This window comes from Bos indicus x Bos taurus, chromosome 17 (assembly GCF_003369695.1).
Source record: "Bos indicus x Bos taurus breed Angus x Brahman F1 hybrid chromosome 17, Bos_hybrid_MaternalHap_v2.0, whole genome shotgun sequence".
NCBI lineage: Eukaryota > Metazoa > Chordata > Mammalia > Artiodactyla > Bovidae > Bos > Bos indicus x Bos taurus.
In genome coordinates, this window is record NC_040092.1 from 69,472,271 (window position 1) to 69,489,838 (window position 17,568).

Below are 17,568 nucleotides of genomic sequence, written 5' to 3' on the forward strand. Positions count from 1 at the left end.
TCTCCAAGAGTCTGTGGTCTTTAACTGGAAAAACTAAAGAAAGCTTTCTACATGCTTCTGTTTCCCATGAAACTGATATACACTGATTAGGTGCTTGTGACGCATTTTAGTCTCTGTCTTGCAAATTAAAGAAAGTCATCTTGGTTTTTATTTTGGCATGAGCAGACTCACATCCTTTAGAAATAAGGTGTGGTATTAATTTGTTAACTATATATCAGAACACTGATTGTAGGAAAGTGACAATCATGTAGAATTATGAGAATCATTACAAGGTATGAAATCTGAGCATAAAACCAGCATTAGAAAAGAATCTGCCCTTGAAATAAAGGAAAACTGTCCTGGTGCTACATTGCTAATAATTGCTGTTACAATCCACATACCCTGCACAAAGAGGGTGATCACAACTAACCAGGGAAGCAGTGCTGGCTGCGTGTGGCTGTTTAACTCTCTCAGCTGCCCTTTTAATTACTTGTCCTTCCGTAGTGTTAAATTTGGATTTTGTGTGCACCGCTACTAAACCCAGAACAGACAATAGGTGAAACAATGTGAGCTTTTGTTGTCAGATCTATGAGATTGAGCAGGAATTTTTGTCTGTCTTGTTCACTGATGTATTCCAAACACTGAGAACTGTGTTCATAATAGGCATTGAAACAATATCTGTGGAAACGATGGACTTGCTTCCATTTTCTGTCTTTCTTTTCAGAACTTTTGACTTTTTCTTGTATCATTAGCATACAAAGAGATAAATCACAGAAATGTAACAATAGGTAGCCCTAGCAAAAGAGATAATTGGGTAAAAATAAAAGACTCACACAAATGCTTGAAACCTGCCACCTTAAAATAATCTGAATTATAAGTAATGCTTGTTGCAGAGTAAAATCACTAAATAAATAGAATCAACACAAAAGCTAAAAATTGTTTTTTTACCTTATTAAAAAGACTAATTTGGACAATGTAGGAAAAAAATTGACCAATAGTTCATAAAATGGGATTAAAAATACATGAAAAAGGGCTATTAATAAGTAAGTTTCTTGTGTTACCTCCTTTTAAAACTCAAAACAGTGTGGTCTGCCTTGTACCCACATCAAAGGAAACCACTAAGAATAAGAGAAACGAAGGCTCAAGTCAATCTCTCTCTCCTGATGTTGAGACACATTCTACAAAAATGTTCTTTGAACCAACAACACACTTAGAAAACCAGAAACAGAACAGGAAGATAAACACACAAGAGAAAACAACCAGGACATGGCCACACCCCCCTCCAAAACCTTTTCCTTCCCAGCTAAACACAGTAAGTCCAAGAACTCTATTTCTCATGCATGAGTCCTGGTTATGGCACAAACAGATAATGGAAAATCTCTTGTCTTCAGAAAACTGGAGCCTATGTAAGCTTATAAAATAGTATATCTGATATAGGAAGCCTCAAAATGAAAGCACAAAGGAACCAGTGAGTAAATGAATTAATGTCTCTAAGAGAGAATTTCAGAGTATTTCAGGAAGAAATGACTATGTATAAGTCAGCTATCAATTCTCAGTCTTCTCCTCCACTGTACACCTATGTACACCCACATGTATCTGTGTGTATTTAGTTTCTATAACTAGAAAAGAGTTGGCATAGTTATGCTGCAGAGGGAATTTGAGAGAGTTCTGAAGAAAAGTGGGGGTAGGCCCTGGGATCCTGTGCCATTCTGCAATGGGGAAAGAGGATTTTAAATGAAGGTATGCTCTGTTATCAATGGCACTGCTCTGCAATTTCTTAAGAGTCTGTAATAAGAATTTAAATCATTTTTCAATTATTTCTAATGTCATTTATTCATTTACTCCATATATATTTACTGATAAGGGCAATATCTTGAGATTGTGTTTCTACTGGCAGGCCCTATAGAGACAGGCCTTTAAAATGAAAGCAAGAAAGTCCAGCCTTTTACAGGTTCAACAAAGACACAGATCTAGGAAACGGAAGCCATATTCCAGTACAGCTCCTTGTTCCATTCTTTGAGAACATCAGCATTTAAACCAGTTTTTATGGCAGGGCCTGGAGGCCTAACTATTATGTACAAAATAGAAAATGTGTCTGTAGTTGTAGTCAACCAACAGATGAACTGGAACTCAGATGTTCAAATTGGAGACTATCTGTTCACTAGGCAACTTCTTTCCACAATTAGTCATGATGCTGTTTCATTCTCTTCTAAAGGTTACAGTAGAGCATTAGCAGGTCCCATGAATTTCTCATGAGTTGTGATTAGGTGCAACCACATTCTCAGCCCTGTCAGACTGAGAATATCTTCACCCTAAATTCAGCAGCATCGAAATGCCAACAATAATATCCCAAGGCCCCTTCCATTACAAAGTTGGTCTTTGCTTTAAAAAAATACCAAGATACTCTCCTAGATAATAACCACTTAAAGCATTCTCCCTGATTAACAATGGCATTTATCTAATGCCTGTGCCAGGAATGGAAGCCTGTGGCTGTTGAAGCCAGCACAACAACAGAAATATCTCCTAAAAACACAATACAGTACAGATCATTCTTCAAGATTGTCCAGGGGAAACTAGAGGATGAGTGTGTTGACGTTTTTTAAAACAACCTGCTAAATGCTTTTAGATCATGTGCCCTGATTACTGGCTGACCTATATATTTTTGGCAATGTTAGTGCCCTAGCTGCTGCTGCTGCTGCTAAGTCACTTCAGTCATGTCCGACTCTGTGCGACCCCATAGACGGCAGCCCACTAGGCTTCTCTGTCCCTGGGATTCTCCAGGCAAGAACACTGGAGTGGGTAGCCATTTCCTTCTCCAATGCATGAAAGTGAAAAGTGCAAGTGAAGTTGCTCAGTCGTGCCCGACTCTTAGCAACCCCATGGACTGGAGCCCACCAGGCTCCTCCATCCATGGGATTTTCCAAGCAAGAGTACTGGAGTGGGGTGCCATTGCCTTCTCCGTAGTGCCCTGGAGGGCCTGACAATTTGACAAGTAGTTAAGGTCCTCAGTTTAGATGAATTTTGAAAAAGTCAAGATAAGCAGAGACTAATTTCCTAAAAAAGTATTTTTGTCTGATCTTTGAAAAGCTAAAAGGACCATGTCAGTGGATTATCTTGAGCAAGGAAAGTTTTGTCTTATAAAGCCTGCCATTGAAAACAACGAATCCCCTGGTCAGTCATACACACTAGAGGTACACTTTCCAGGCAAGATGCAATAACTCTTTAGCTAATGGAGCTAGTTAAGAAGGCAAACTAACTTGGTACATCAGATTCCCTGTCTCAGTTATTGCTGGTTGCTAATGAATGCAGTCATTACAAAGGGTGTTGTAAAGATCCAGTATGACTACATGCAGAAAAGCCCAGTGTAGCACTTCACATCAGTATTAGCATCACAATAGAAACACATCTCACCCATGCTCAGAGAAGGTGTTTCAAGAAAAAATAAAATCTTGAGATCTCTGCACCCCCACATGTTCTAAAGCACTATTCACAATCACCAAGTTGTAGACACAACTTAATGTCTATCAACAGATGGATGGATAAACAAGATACGGCATATACATACAATGGAATATTACTCAGCCTTGAAAAAAAGAAGGAACTTCTGAAACACAGGAAAATATGGGCAAACCTGGAGGACATAAAGTTAAGTGAAATAAGCCATGCATATAGAAGGACAGTTATTACATATTTCACTCTGTGAAGTATCCAAAATAGTCAAGTTCATCAAATCAAAGACTAGAAAGATGGTTGCCAGGGATCAGAGAAGAGAGAGAAATGGAAGGTGCTAATGAAGGAGCATAAAGTTTCAGTAAAACGAGATGAGTAAACCCTAGAGATCTCCTATGCAACACTGTACCTCTGGTCAATGATAATGTTGTTATTCAGTCTCTAAGTCATGTTTGACTCTTTGTGACCCCATGGACTGTAGCCTGCCAGGCTCCTCTGTCCATGAGATTTCCCAGGCAATAAAACTGGAGTGGGTTACCATTTCCTTCTCCAGAGGATCTTCCTAGATCTGGTACAGAACCCACATCTCCTGCACTGGCAGCCAGCTTCTTTACCACTGAACCACCAAGGAAGCCGAATGATAATGTACTGTACGCTGAAAAATGTGTGAAAGGAACCATCTCAGGTTAAGTGTCCTTATTACAATAAATAAAATAAACATTTTTTAAAGAAGAAATGCAAAAGAAAAAAACTTTTTTTTTGAAGCCTCATTATTAGGACCAGAATATCTGCAATATCTCCATAGGATTATAATGTAATATTATACACTTAAAATTTTATATTTTCTTATAACCAAACACGTCAAACATTTCTGTTAACAACAAACCAATAGGGAAAGGAGGCAACCTCTTAAATATTGATTACTTCTGAAAGATTCAGTTTGCCCACTCGATTTCTTCAGCAGATACACAATTACCACATAAGAGACCTAAAAGGAGCTTTAGGTATCATTTCAGAAACAATGAGACTAAGACCTGAAGAGATTAAGGGAATGCCAGCCATAGCACGAGAAAGGCATTTCTTTGGATGTCACTACAATGCTTTTTGCATGATTAGGATTATTCATACATTGAAAGGATGCAAGTTATCCTTAGATGATCATACAAATAGGGGACATTTGCAAAATAAATACTACTAACCAGTATCTTTTATAATTTACCACCTTTAATCCTCACAGAAACTTTGCAACATAGGAATTATTAGTACTCCTAAGGTAAGGATACAAGGCCGCTGAAGGTCGTAAGACCAGGAAGAGGTAAAGCTGGGACTCAGATCCAGTCCTAGCCTAACAAATCCTGGCTCTTTTCAACATGCTTTCTGGAAGGTGACGTGAGTCCTGCAACACCCCTGCCAAGGAAAAAATCATTTCAACTCATTTTCTGGTTCTTACGCAAAAGCTACTGATTCCAAGCTCACATACCTGTGGTGGAGTCGATGGTGAAAAAGGAAGACAGGTCTCCAAGGACGAGCTCATAGGCCACTGTTCCATACTTTCCAGAATCCCTGTCTGTGGCAAGAACATTGATGACTTCGGTGCCCAGCTGCGCCTGGCCACTAAGGCTCGTCACATAGGTTAATGGGTTAAACACAGGTTCATTATCATTTACATCCTCCAGTTCCACACGAACAAAAGCTTGGGCACTGAGTCCACCCTGTTGGATGGATGAGAAGTGATTACAAATGGGTCTCACATGAACACTGGGGTGCACAGTAAGTGAGAAGGATCCTAGAATAGACTTCTGAAACAACCAAAAGTATGTGTGTGTGTGTATTCATTTTACTTTTAACATATATATATATACACATATGCATTTTACTTTAAAACTTGAGCTATGAGTTCATGTGAATAGCATGATATCTGTACTCCAATACTGATTCTTAAACTGGAATTTTATTACCGCACATGTATTTAGGTATGGCTGAATCTCTTCACTGTTCACCTAAAACTATCACAACATTGTTAATTGGCTATACCTCAACACAGAAGAAAAAGTTTAAATAAATAAAAGGGAAAAAAAAATACTCTAGGAGGTAATAATTTCAGAGTAGAGGCCAAAGAGGTCTTACTTAAGATTTCCTTAAATAAGGAAATCTCTCCTGAAATCCAAAGAGAAAAAAAAAAAAAATCACTTTCAATGCCTAGATAATCTTTAACTGCTAAGGAGAAGGGATAAGAGAGTACTGGAGGGAGGTGGAATTTCAAAATAGGTAACGGGGGAAAGCATCACTAAGAAGGTGTAATTTGAGTAAAGATGGATGCATATGAGGGACCAGATCTGTTATTTGGAGGAAAAGCATAACAGAGATGAGAGCTCATGCAAAGGCCCTGAGACAGGAGCACAGTACATCCCAAGCCTGATCAGAATAGCAAGGAGGCCAGTGGGTGATGTCAGAGGGGTGGGGGAAGGTCACAGGGGCTTCTGTGGGCCTCTGAGAGGACCATGTCTCTACCCATCTGAGGGTTATAAGCAGAGGAGTAGCTTGATTTGTCCCCCAAGGGCAGCAAGGCTGGAAGGAGGGAGGGAATCTAGGTAGGAGCCAGAAGAATCATCAAGTCCAGCACAGCAGGTGACATACATCATTTTTATTTCTACCGTTCACTTCTTTTTTCCTTTTTTTATTCTATTGATATGCTGTTATGTTAATTGATTTTTTTTTCTCATTGTGTCTACTGTATTCATTTAAAAACTGGCATAGCCCTGGCACTTTATTCAACTTAGAACATGGAAGATCACTATTTTTATTCTTTCTCTGTTCTTTTTCAGTCTGCAGTGTTGGGTACATGGGCCCTCAGAGCATGAGAACCATTTCTGAATTCACAGTCAGCTTCATCTGCTTTTCCTACAAACTTAGCGCCAGGTTCATTTTGAGATTTAAAATTTTCCACATATTAGAAAAGAAATCAAGTGCCTAAAATAGTGAGAGATGGATCCCATACTGGCTTTGTGTGTGTGCTTCCTTCATCTAAAAACAAGGAGCAGGAAAGAGCACAATAGAAGAAAATAATCCCTGCAATTTTTACTTTTCTAAAGGAAAACATATGTTCCTACTTCAAAGCACCATTTTCCATTTCTATCTGGTATACTTTGATACTTTCATCTTAGGCAAAAGTCCTTGGTAAGTCACAGCAGCCTGGGTTTTCTCCTTCACTTATCCTCTTCTCTCTCTCCTATTCTGTCTCTGTCTCTCTCTCCCACTGTGGCAGGAGGCAGTGAGCAAAAAGGAAAATCAAAGGCAGTGAAGCAGCAGCTTTGGCACAGGACAAAGGGAGACCACGGCTGTGGACTCTGGAGGGAACGTGTGCTGAGCATGAGGGAGGGTGCAAGAGAGAGCGCATCATTTACTATTGTTTGGGATGAAGCTGACTGTGAATTCAGAAACCGTTTTCATGCTCTGAGGGCCCATGTACCCAACACCGCGGACTGAAAAGGAACAGAGAAAGAATAAAAAATAGTGATCTTCCATATTCTAAGTTGAATAAAGCGCCAGGGCTATGCCAGTTTTAAATGAATACAGTAGACACAATGAGAAAAAAAAGTCAATTAACATAACAGCATATCAATAGAATAAAAAAAGAAAAAAAGAAGTGAACAGTAGAAATGAAAATGATGTATGGCAAAAAACCATCACACTATTGTAAAGTAATTATTCTCCAACTAAAATACATTTTAAAAAATTAAAACAAAAACAGAAAAACAATGGCAGTACCATCTAGTCTTTGTTCTTGACATTTAGACTGGTGCTGTGTCTTCAGCAAACTGAAGTAACCCGTGGGTCCCGGGTGGAGTGGAGTGAGGGGCTGCGGATGGGAAAGGCTGCACACCATCTCACAAAGCCCTGCTGGTTCTTAGAGCTGGAATCTTTCCCAGTTTTGCTTTTCCTTTATCTTTCCTTCCCTTGTCCTTTTAAATTCCTCCTCAAGATCAAGAAATCATCTAGGTTTGAGGTGGGGAGAGGCTAAGAAAGCAGGAAGGAGGAGAAATGAAAGAGTGGCAAACATGTGAAGAAATGAGGCTCACTCCACCTTCAGGCTTTCAAGAACAAAGATGTTCATTACTGGGCTGTCCACGAAGACTCCAAATCAGGCCACACTACCCAAAACAAGCAAAATGTTAGATGGACAAATCAGAGCTTGTTGTTATAGATAAGTGAATCTTCTCGCAGGAACAGTATTACATATAGATCTCAGTTTTCTTTTTTATGAATCTAATTTTTATCTATTAAATGTGTCAACAGGGGACACTTTCCTGTCATAACAACCATTTGTGAATGAATGTTAAGCGTGCTTTACATGTATTTTCTCCTTCAACTGTTATAATCTCACTTTCTAAAGATTTTTATGGGGCCCTCCATTTTTACAATAAGGAAATCAAAGCACAAAGAGGCTAAGTGACTTGTCCAAAGTAAGTGAGACTATAAACAGCAGATCTGTAACTGGAATGGAGATTCATTTGTCCCCAAAGCCCCCATGACTTGAGACTTTTAAAGTATTACTATGATATAAATTCGACCTTTCATGAAGGAATGTTTAAAGACCATATTACAGGCAATGCCAACCATGGATTTTGTCTCAGAGGAAAAAGGAAAACAGAGCCCCTGTTTACAAAGAACTTGACAGTTACGAAACAAATGCTGTACAGCTTGGTCTGTGGCACAGTGGAACAATCTGGAGCCAGAAGATCTGGATCTAATATCTGGCCCTGCCTGCCTCTGGGACCACAGCTTCGACAACATAAGATGGCCCAACTTTGAGCTGCCTCTTCCACAAAGTGGGGCTACCTGCTCACCTTGCAGGCCTGTTGTTGCAAGGAGTGATATAATATGTGTGAATGCATTTATTATGGCTAACCACCACCAATTAGAAAATTGTACAGGCTCTTTATCCTAAATACATGGGACCAGATATACTTGTCTTGAAATTCTGAATTTTTTAAGTTTCATAAAAGAAATATAGTGCATCCAGGTGAAGTCTGGAATGATGGCCCATAATCAGGAACTTAATATTCTGCTGCAAAATTGATGAATAAACACATTTACAAGTTTTAAAGAAAAGCCTCAAGGATCTCACAAATGCTGGGGACATATACCTTTCCTGGAAAGGGATTCCAGTTGGACAAATAATGTTTAGAAAGAAGCTTTTAACAGAGTGCCTGACCCTTAGCAAACAGACTGAGGCCCAAGCTCCAGCTGTGCTGGGAGTGAGCTCACCAGGAGCAGGGTGGTGATGGTAGAGGGCTCTCCTGAGTGCCTCCCTGGCCTCATTAGTACCTTACTCACTGCTGGGGACCAGAGTACTAAGATGAAAAGCATCTTCACACAGAAATCAACCCCTGTGCCTTTGGAGTGGGAGCACTGACTCCAAGACCATAGACTACCAGAGAACTAACCCTAGGGAATATCAAATAGTGAGAACTTCCACAAAGGGAACCACTTGAATACAAGACCTGGCATCACCCAACCACCAGTAGCACCCTGTGCAGGATGCCTCATCCAAACAGCAAACAAAACAAAAATACAAACCAAATCATCAGTAGGCATGATTACCACCTCACTCAGCTTTGCACATCAGAGGGAAAAAAAAAAAAAAAAAAAACCTCATCACAAATCTCACCTTATACAAAGCTTACACAAACCACCGCACCAACCAAAAGGAAGAAAGAATTCAACCTTTAACCATGGGAAAAGGAAACCTCAAACACAATAAGATTAAAAAAAAATAACGAAAAGGCAGAGAAATACTGTACAAATGAAGGAACAAATGAGAAACACAGAAGTCCAAATAAATTAAGAGAAACTAGGCAAACTACCTGAAAAAGAATTCAGAATAATGATAGTAAAGGTGATACAAAAAATAATAGCAGAATATCTGAAGCAGAATGAATCCCTGAGCTGGAAGATAAAATGATGGAAATGACTACTAAAGAGCAGAATAAAGTGAAAGAATGAAAATAACTGAGGATAGTCTCAGAGACCTCTGGGACAATATCAAATACACCAACATTCAAATTAGAGGGGTCCCAGAAGAAGAAGAGGAAAAGAAAGGGTATGAGAAAATTTTTGGAGAGATCAAAGTTGAAAATTTTCCCAATATGGAAAAGGAAATAGTCAATCAAGTCCAAACACCCTCTTCCAACAACACAAGAGAAGACTCTACACATGGACATTACCAGATGGTCAATACCGTAATCAGATTGATTATATTCTTTGCAGCCAAAGATGGAGAAGCTCTATACAGTCAACAAAAACAAGACCAGGAGCTGACTATGGCTCAGATCATGAACTCCTTATCACCAAATTCAGACTTAAATTGAAGAAAGTAGGGAAAACCACTAGACCATTCAGGTATGACCTAAATCAAATCCCTTATGATTATACAGTGGAAGTGAGAAAGAGATTTAAGGGCCTAGATCTGATAGATAAAGTGCCTGATGAATTATGGAATGAGGTTTGTGACATTGTCCAGGAGACAGGGATCAAGACCATCCCCATGGAAAAGAAATGCAAAAAAGCAAAATGGCTGTCTGGGGAGGCCTTACAAATAGCTGTGAAAAGAAGAGAAGTGAAAAGAAAAGGAGAAAAAAGGAAAGATATAAGCATCTAAATGCAGAGTTCCAAAGAATAGCAAGAAGAGATAAGAAAGCCTCCCTCAGCGATCAATGCAAAGAAATAGAGGAAAACAACAGAATGGGAAAGACTAGAGATCTCTTCAAGAAAATTAGAGATACCAAGGGAACATTTCATGCAAAGATGGGCTCGATAAAGGACAGAAATGGTATGGACCTAACAGAAGCAGAAGATATTAAGAAGAGGTGGCAAGAATACACAGAAGAACTGTACAAAAAAGATTTTCATGACCCAGATAATCATGATGGTGTGATCAGTCACCTAGAGCCAGACATCCTGGAATGTGAAGTCAAGTGGGCCTTAGAAAGCATCACTATGAACAAAGCTAGTGGAGGTGATGGAATTCCAGTTGAGCTCTTTCAAATCCTAAAAGATGATGCTGTGAAAATGCTGCACTCAATATGCCAGCAAATTTGGAAAACTCAGCAGTGGCCACAGGACTGGAAAAGGTCAGTTTTCATTCCAATCCCAAAGAAAGGCAATGCCAAAGAATGCTCAAACTACCACACAATTGCACTCATCTCACATGCTAGTAAAGTAATGCTCAAAATTCTCCAAGCCAGGCTTCAGCAATACGTGAACCATGAACTTCCTGATGCTTAAGCTGGTTTTAGAAAAGGCAGAGGAATCAGAAATCAAATTGCCAACATTCACTGGATCATGGAAAAAGCAAGAGAGTTCCAGAAAAACATCTATTTCTGCTTTATTGACTATGCCAAAGCCTTTGAGTGTGTGGATCACAACAAACTGTGGAAAATTCTGAAAGAGATGGGAATACCAGACCACCTGACCTGCCTCTTGAGAAATCTGTATGCAGGTCAGGAAGCAACAGTGAGAACTGGACATGGAACAACAGACTGGTTCCAAATAGGAAAAGGAGTACGTCAAGGCTGTATATTGTCACCCTGCTTATTTAACTTCTATGCAGAGTACATCATGAGAAATGCTGGGCTGGAAGAAACACAAGCTGGAATCAAGATTGCCGGGAGAAATATCAATAACCTCAGATATGCAGATGACACCATCCTTATGGCAGAAAGTGAAGAGGAACTAAAAAGCCTCTTGACGAAAGTGAAAGTGGAGAGTGAAAAAGTTGGCTTAAAGCTCAACATTCAGAAAACGAAGATCATGGCATCCAGTCCCATCACTTCATGGGAAATAGATGGGGAAACAGTGGAAACAGTGTCAGACTTTATTTTGGGGGGCTCCAAAATCACTGCAGATGGTGATTGCAGCCATGAAATTAAAAGATGCTTACTCCTTAGAAGGAAAGTTATGACCAACCTAGATAGCATATTCAAAAGCAGAGACATTACTTTGCCAACAAAGGTCTGTCTAGTCAAGGCTTGGTTTTTCCAGTGGTCATGTATGGATGTGAGAGTTGGACTGTGAAGAAGGCTGAGTGCTGAAGAATTGATGCTTTTGAACTGTGGTGTTGGAGAAGACTCTTGAGAGTCCCTTGGACTGCAAGGAGATCCAAGCAGTCCATTCTGAAGGACATCAGCCCTGGAATTTCTTTGGAAGGAATGATGCTAAAGCTGAAACTCCAGTACTTTGGCCACCTCATGCGAAGAGTTGACTCATTGGAAAAGACTCTGATGCTAGGAGGGATTGGGGGCAGGAGGAGAAGGGGACGACAGAGGATGAGATGGCTGGATGGCATCACTGACTAGATGGACGTGAGTCTGAGTGATCTCTGGGAGTTGATGATGGACAGGGAGGGCTGGCGTGCTGCGATTCATGGGGTCACAGAGAGTCGGACATACTGAGCAACTGAACTCAACTGAATCAAGTTCAGGAGGTGCAAAGAGTCTCATACAGGATAAACCCAAGGAGAAACATGCCAAGACATATACTAATCAAACTAACAAATATTAAACACAAAGAAAAATATTAAAAGAAGCAAGGGACAAGCAACAAGTAACATACAAAGGAAACCCTATAAGATTAACAGTTGATGTTTCAGCAGAAACTCTGCAGGCCAGAAGGGAAAAGTAGGATATATTTAAAGTACTGAAAGGGAAAAATCTAAAACCAAGATTACTCTACTGGGAAAGGATCTTATTCAAAATTGAGAAATTTTGAATTTCTCAATGGAGAAATGGAGAAAACAAAAGCTTATCAGACAAGCAAAAGTTAAGAGAATTCAGTACCACCAAACCAGCTTTACTACAAATGTCAAAGGGACTTATAAGTCTAGAAATAGAAGAAAAAGATCTACAAAATCAAACCTCAAACAATTAAGAAAATGGCAATAGGAACATATATATCAATAGTTATTTTAAATGTAAACTGATTAAATGCTTCAACCAAAAGACAGACTGGCTGAATGGATACAAAAACAAGACCCATATATATGCTGTCTACAAGAAACCCACTTCAGACATAAAGACACATATAGACTGAAAGTGAGAGGATGGAAAAATATATTCCATGCAAATGGGAAGCAAAAGAAAGCTTGAGTAGCAATCCTCATATCAACCAAAATAGACCTTAAAATAAAGAATATCACAAGAGATAAATAAGGACACCACATAATGATCAATGGATGAATCCAAGAGGAAGACATAAAAATTGTAAATATCTATGCAGCCAACATAGGAGCACCTCAATACATAAGACAAACACTGACAGACACAACGGGAGAAACTGACAATAACACAGTAATAGTAGGAGACTTTAACACCCCACTCACATTAGTGGACAGATCATTAAAACAGAAAATCAATAAGGAAACAGAAGTCTTAAATGATACATTAGATGAGATGGTCTTCATTGATGTCTTCAGGACAGTAATCCAAACACTAAATAATACACCTTCTTCTCAAGTGAACACAGAACATTCTCCAGGATAGACCACATCTTGGGTCACCAATCAAACCTTAGTAAATTTAAGAAAATCAAAATTGTATTAAGCATCTTTTCCGACCACAATGCTATGAGACTAGATATCAATTACAAGAAAAAAAAAAAAACTAAAAAAAACACAAACACATGGAGATTAAACTAAAGGTTTCTCAATAACCAATAGGTTACTAAAGAAATCAAAAGTGAAATAAAAAAATTCCTAGAAACAAATAACAATGAAAACACGACAACTCAAATCCTATGGGATGCAGCAAAAGCAGTTCTAAGAGGGAAGTTTATAGCACTACAATCCTACCTCAAGAAACAAGAAAAACATTGAATAAACAACCCAACTTTACACCTAAAACAACTGGGAAAAGGAGAACAAAAAAACACAAAAATTAGTAGAAGGAAATAAATCATGAAGATCGGAGCAGAAACAAATGAAAAAAAAAGAGAGAGAAACAATAGTAAAGATTAATAAAACTAAAAGCTGTTTCTTTGAGAAGATAAACAAAATCAACAAACACTTAGCTACACTCATCAGAGAAGGCAATGGCACCCCACTCCGGTACTCTTGCCTGGAAAATCCCATGGACGGAGGAGCCTGGAAGGCTAGGAGTCGCTAGGAGTCGGATGTGACTCAGCGACTTCACTTTCGCTTTTCACTTTCCTGCATTGGAGAAGGAAATGGCAACCCACTCCAGTGTTCTTGCCTGGAGAATCCCAGGGACGGGGGAGCCTGGTGGGCTGCCGTCTATGGGGTCGCACAGAGTCAGACACGACCGAAGTGACTTAGTAGCAGCAGCAGAAGCTACACTCATCAAGAAAAAAAGAGAGAAGAATCAAATCAACAAAATTAGAAATGAAAAAGGAGAGGTTACAAAAGACAATGCAGAAATACAAAGGATTATAAGAGACTAGTCTGAACAACTATATGGCAATAAAATGGATAACCTGGAAAAAATGGACAGATTCTTAGAAAAATTCAATCTTCCAAAACTGAACCAGGAAGAAATAGAAATTATGAACAACCCAATTACAAGCACTGAAATGGAAGCTGTGATCAAAAATCTCCCAAAAAACAAAAGCCCAGGACTAGATGGCTTCACAGGAGAATTCTATCAAACATTTAGAGAAGAGTTAATGCCTCTCCTTCTAAAACTCTTTCAAAAAACTGCAGACAAAGAAACACTTCCAAACTCATTCTATGAGGCCACCATCACCCTGATACCAAAACCAGACAAAGACAACACAAAAAAAGAAAACTACAGGCCAATATCACTGACGAACACAGATGCAAAAATCTTCAGCAAAATTTTAGGAAACAGAATTCAGCAACATATCAAAAAGCCCATATACCATGATCAAGTTGGGTTTGTTCCAAGGATGCAAGGATTCTTCAGTATACAAATATCAAATCAGTGTGATACACCAGATTAACAATCTCAATAGATGCAGAAAAATCCTTTGACAAAATTCAGCACCCTTTTATTATTAAAATTCTTCAAAAAATGGGCATAGAAGGAACCTACCTTCACATAGTAAAGGCCATATGTGATAAGCCTACAGGACACATTATTCTCAATGGTGAAAAACTGAAAGCATTCCCCCCAAGATCGGGAACAAGACAAGGGTGTCCACTTTCCACCACTATTATTCAACATAATTTTGGAAGTCCTAGCTATAGCAATTAGAGAATAAAAAGAAATAAAAGGAATCCAGATTGGAAAAGAAGAAGCAAAGCTTTCAATGTTTGTAGATGACATGATACTGTACATAGAAAACCCTAAAGATACTATTAGAAAATTACTAGAGCTAATCAGTGAATTTAGCAAAGTTTCAGGATACAAAAACAATATACAGAAATCACTTGCATTTCTATATATTAACAATGAAAAATCAGAAAGAGAAATTAAGGAATCAGTCCCATTCACCATTGCAATACAAAGAATAAAATATCTAGGAATAAACTTACCTAAGGAGACAAAAGGGTCTTCCCAGTAGTTCAAATGGTAAAGAATCTGCCTGAAACGCAGGAGACCTGGGTTATATCCCTGGGTCAGGAAAATCCTCTGGAGAAGGGAATGGCACTCTACTCCAGTATTCTTTCCTGCAGAATCCCATGGACAGAGGTGCCTGGCAGGCTACAGTCTGTGGGATCGCAAAGAGTTGGATACAACTGAGCGACTAACACTACTACTACTAAGGAGAAAAAAGACCACAGAAAATTATAAGATTGATGAAAGAAATCAAAGATGACATAAACAGATGGAGAGATAGTCTGTGTTCCTGGGTAGGAAGAACCAATATTGTGAAAATGACTATACTATCAAATGCAATCTATTACCAATGGCATTTTTCACAGAACTAGAACAAAAAATTTCACAATTCATATGGAAACACAAAAGACCCCAAATAGCCAAAGCAGTCTTGAGAAAGAAGAATGGAGCTGGAGGAATCAACCTTCCTGACTTCAGATTATACTACAAAGCTACATTCATCAAGCCAGTATGGTACTGGCACAAAAACAGAAATATAGACCAATGGAACAAGATAGAAAGCCCAGAAATAAACCCATGCACCTATGGGAAAATTATTTTTGACAATGGAGGCAAGAATATACAATGGGACAAAGACAGCCTCTTCAATAAATGGTGCTGGGAAAATTGGACAGCTACATGTAAAAGAATGAAATTAGAACACTTCCTATCATCATACACAAAGATAAACTCAAAATGGATTAAACACCTAAATGTAAGACCAGAAACTATAAAGCTCTTTTAGGAAAACATAGGCAGAACACTCAATGATATAAATCAAAGCAAGATTCTCTACTCACCTCCTTGAGTAATGGAAATAAAAACAAAAATAAACAAGTGGGGCTTGATCAAACTTAAAAGCTTACAGCAAAGGAAACTATAAGCAAAGTGAAAAGAAAACCCTCAGAATGGGAGAAAATAATAGCAATGGAAACAACTGACAAAGGATTAATTTCCAAAATATATAAGCAGCTCACGCAACTCAATACCAGAAAAACAAACAACCCAATCCAAAGGTGGGAAAAAGACCTAAGCAGACATTTCTCCAAATAAGACATACAGATGGCTAACAAACGCATGAAAAGATGCTCAACATCACTCATTATTAGAGAAATGCAAATCAAAACTACAATGTGATATCACCTTACACTGATCAGAATGGCCATCATCAAAAAGTCTACAAACAATAAATGCTGGAGAGGGTGTGGAGTAAAAGAAACACTTTTGCACTGTTGGTGAGAATGTAAATTGATACAGTCACTATGGAAGACAGTATGGAGATTCCTTTAAAAACTAGGAATAAAACCACCATCAGTTCAGTTCAGTTGCTCAGTTGTGTCCGACTCTTTGCGACCCCATGAATCGCAGCACACCAGGCCTCCCTGTCCATCATCAGAATTTCCCACCTAGGCATATACCCTGAGGAAACAGACACATGTATCCCATTGTTCATTGTGGCACTATTTACAATAGCTCTTAGAACATGGAAGAAACCTAGACGTCCATCGACAGATGAATGGATAAAGAAGTTGTGGTACATATACCCAATGGAATATTAGCCATAAAAAGGAACTCATTTGAATCAGTTCTAATGAGGTGGATGGACCTCAAGTCTATTATACACAGCGAAGTAAATTAGAAAAAGAAAGATAAATATCATATATTAACACATATATATGGAATCTAGAAAAATGATACTGAAGAATTTATTTGCAGGGCAGCAATGGAGAAACAGACACAGAGAATAGACTTATGGACATGGGGAGAGGGGAGGAGAGGGTGAGATGTATAGAGACAGTAACATGGAAACTTACATTGCCATAAGTAGAATCAATAGCCAATGGGAAATTGCTGTATGTCTCAGGAAACTCAAACAGGGGCTCTGTATCGATCTAGACGGGTGGGATGGGGAGGGAGATGGGAGGGAGGTTCAAAAGGGAGGGATGTATGTATACCTATGGCTGATTCATGTTGAGGTTTGACAGAAAACAAAATTCTGTAAAGCAATCATCCTTCAATTAAAAAATAAATAAATTTTAAAAAATGGCCTCATTTGAGTTTGAGTCAGGTTTCTCATCAAATGAGCTTTTAAACACTTCCGTCTTGAGAGCTTTCAGATCTACAGACAAAAGACTGGGGATCTTTGTTACTCAGATGCAGAGGCACTGTGAGCACTGAAAGGAGGGAAGCCTCGGGACCCTTGAGACAGGTCCTCACAAACAAAAAGGCTCTTTCAACCCAGTGGGCATGCAGTCCTGAGACTCGAGAAGCCCTTTTTAATCGGGAGATGTGGTCCCTGAGACATCTGGGCAGTGAGGAGGACTCACTATGGTCCCTCCCAAAGGGGTTCAAGGGCAGTCTCTTTTCAGATTCCAAATCAGAATCCAGTCACCACGGCCAGTCCAGTCACTTTCTTGCTCTCCTTCAGCACCTTTTCCATTCAAGTCTGTCTCTCGCTCTTGTCCGTGGAGCATTCCCAGCTACTTCTGGTTGAATGCTTCCTCATTTGAATCGAGTTTTGTTCAAATAAATTCTTAAAAGTTAAAAGAAAAGGATTAAAAAACAG

The 17,568-nt window shown here is 39.0% G+C and overlaps 1 protein-coding gene across 1 annotated transcript in view; it reads right to left on the minus strand.

Moving 5' to 3' along the window:
- Positions 1–17,568, minus strand: part of DCHS2 (dachsous cadherin-related 2) — a 324,194-nt gene that overhangs the window by 161,534 nt on the left and 145,092 nt on the right. Inside the window, exon 3 of the mRNA XM_027513497.1 lies at positions 4,910–5,141. Coding sequence (XP_027369298.1) covers positions 4,910–5,141 — 232 coding nt within the window. The remainder of the gene's footprint in view (positions 1–4,909; positions 5,142–17,568) is intronic.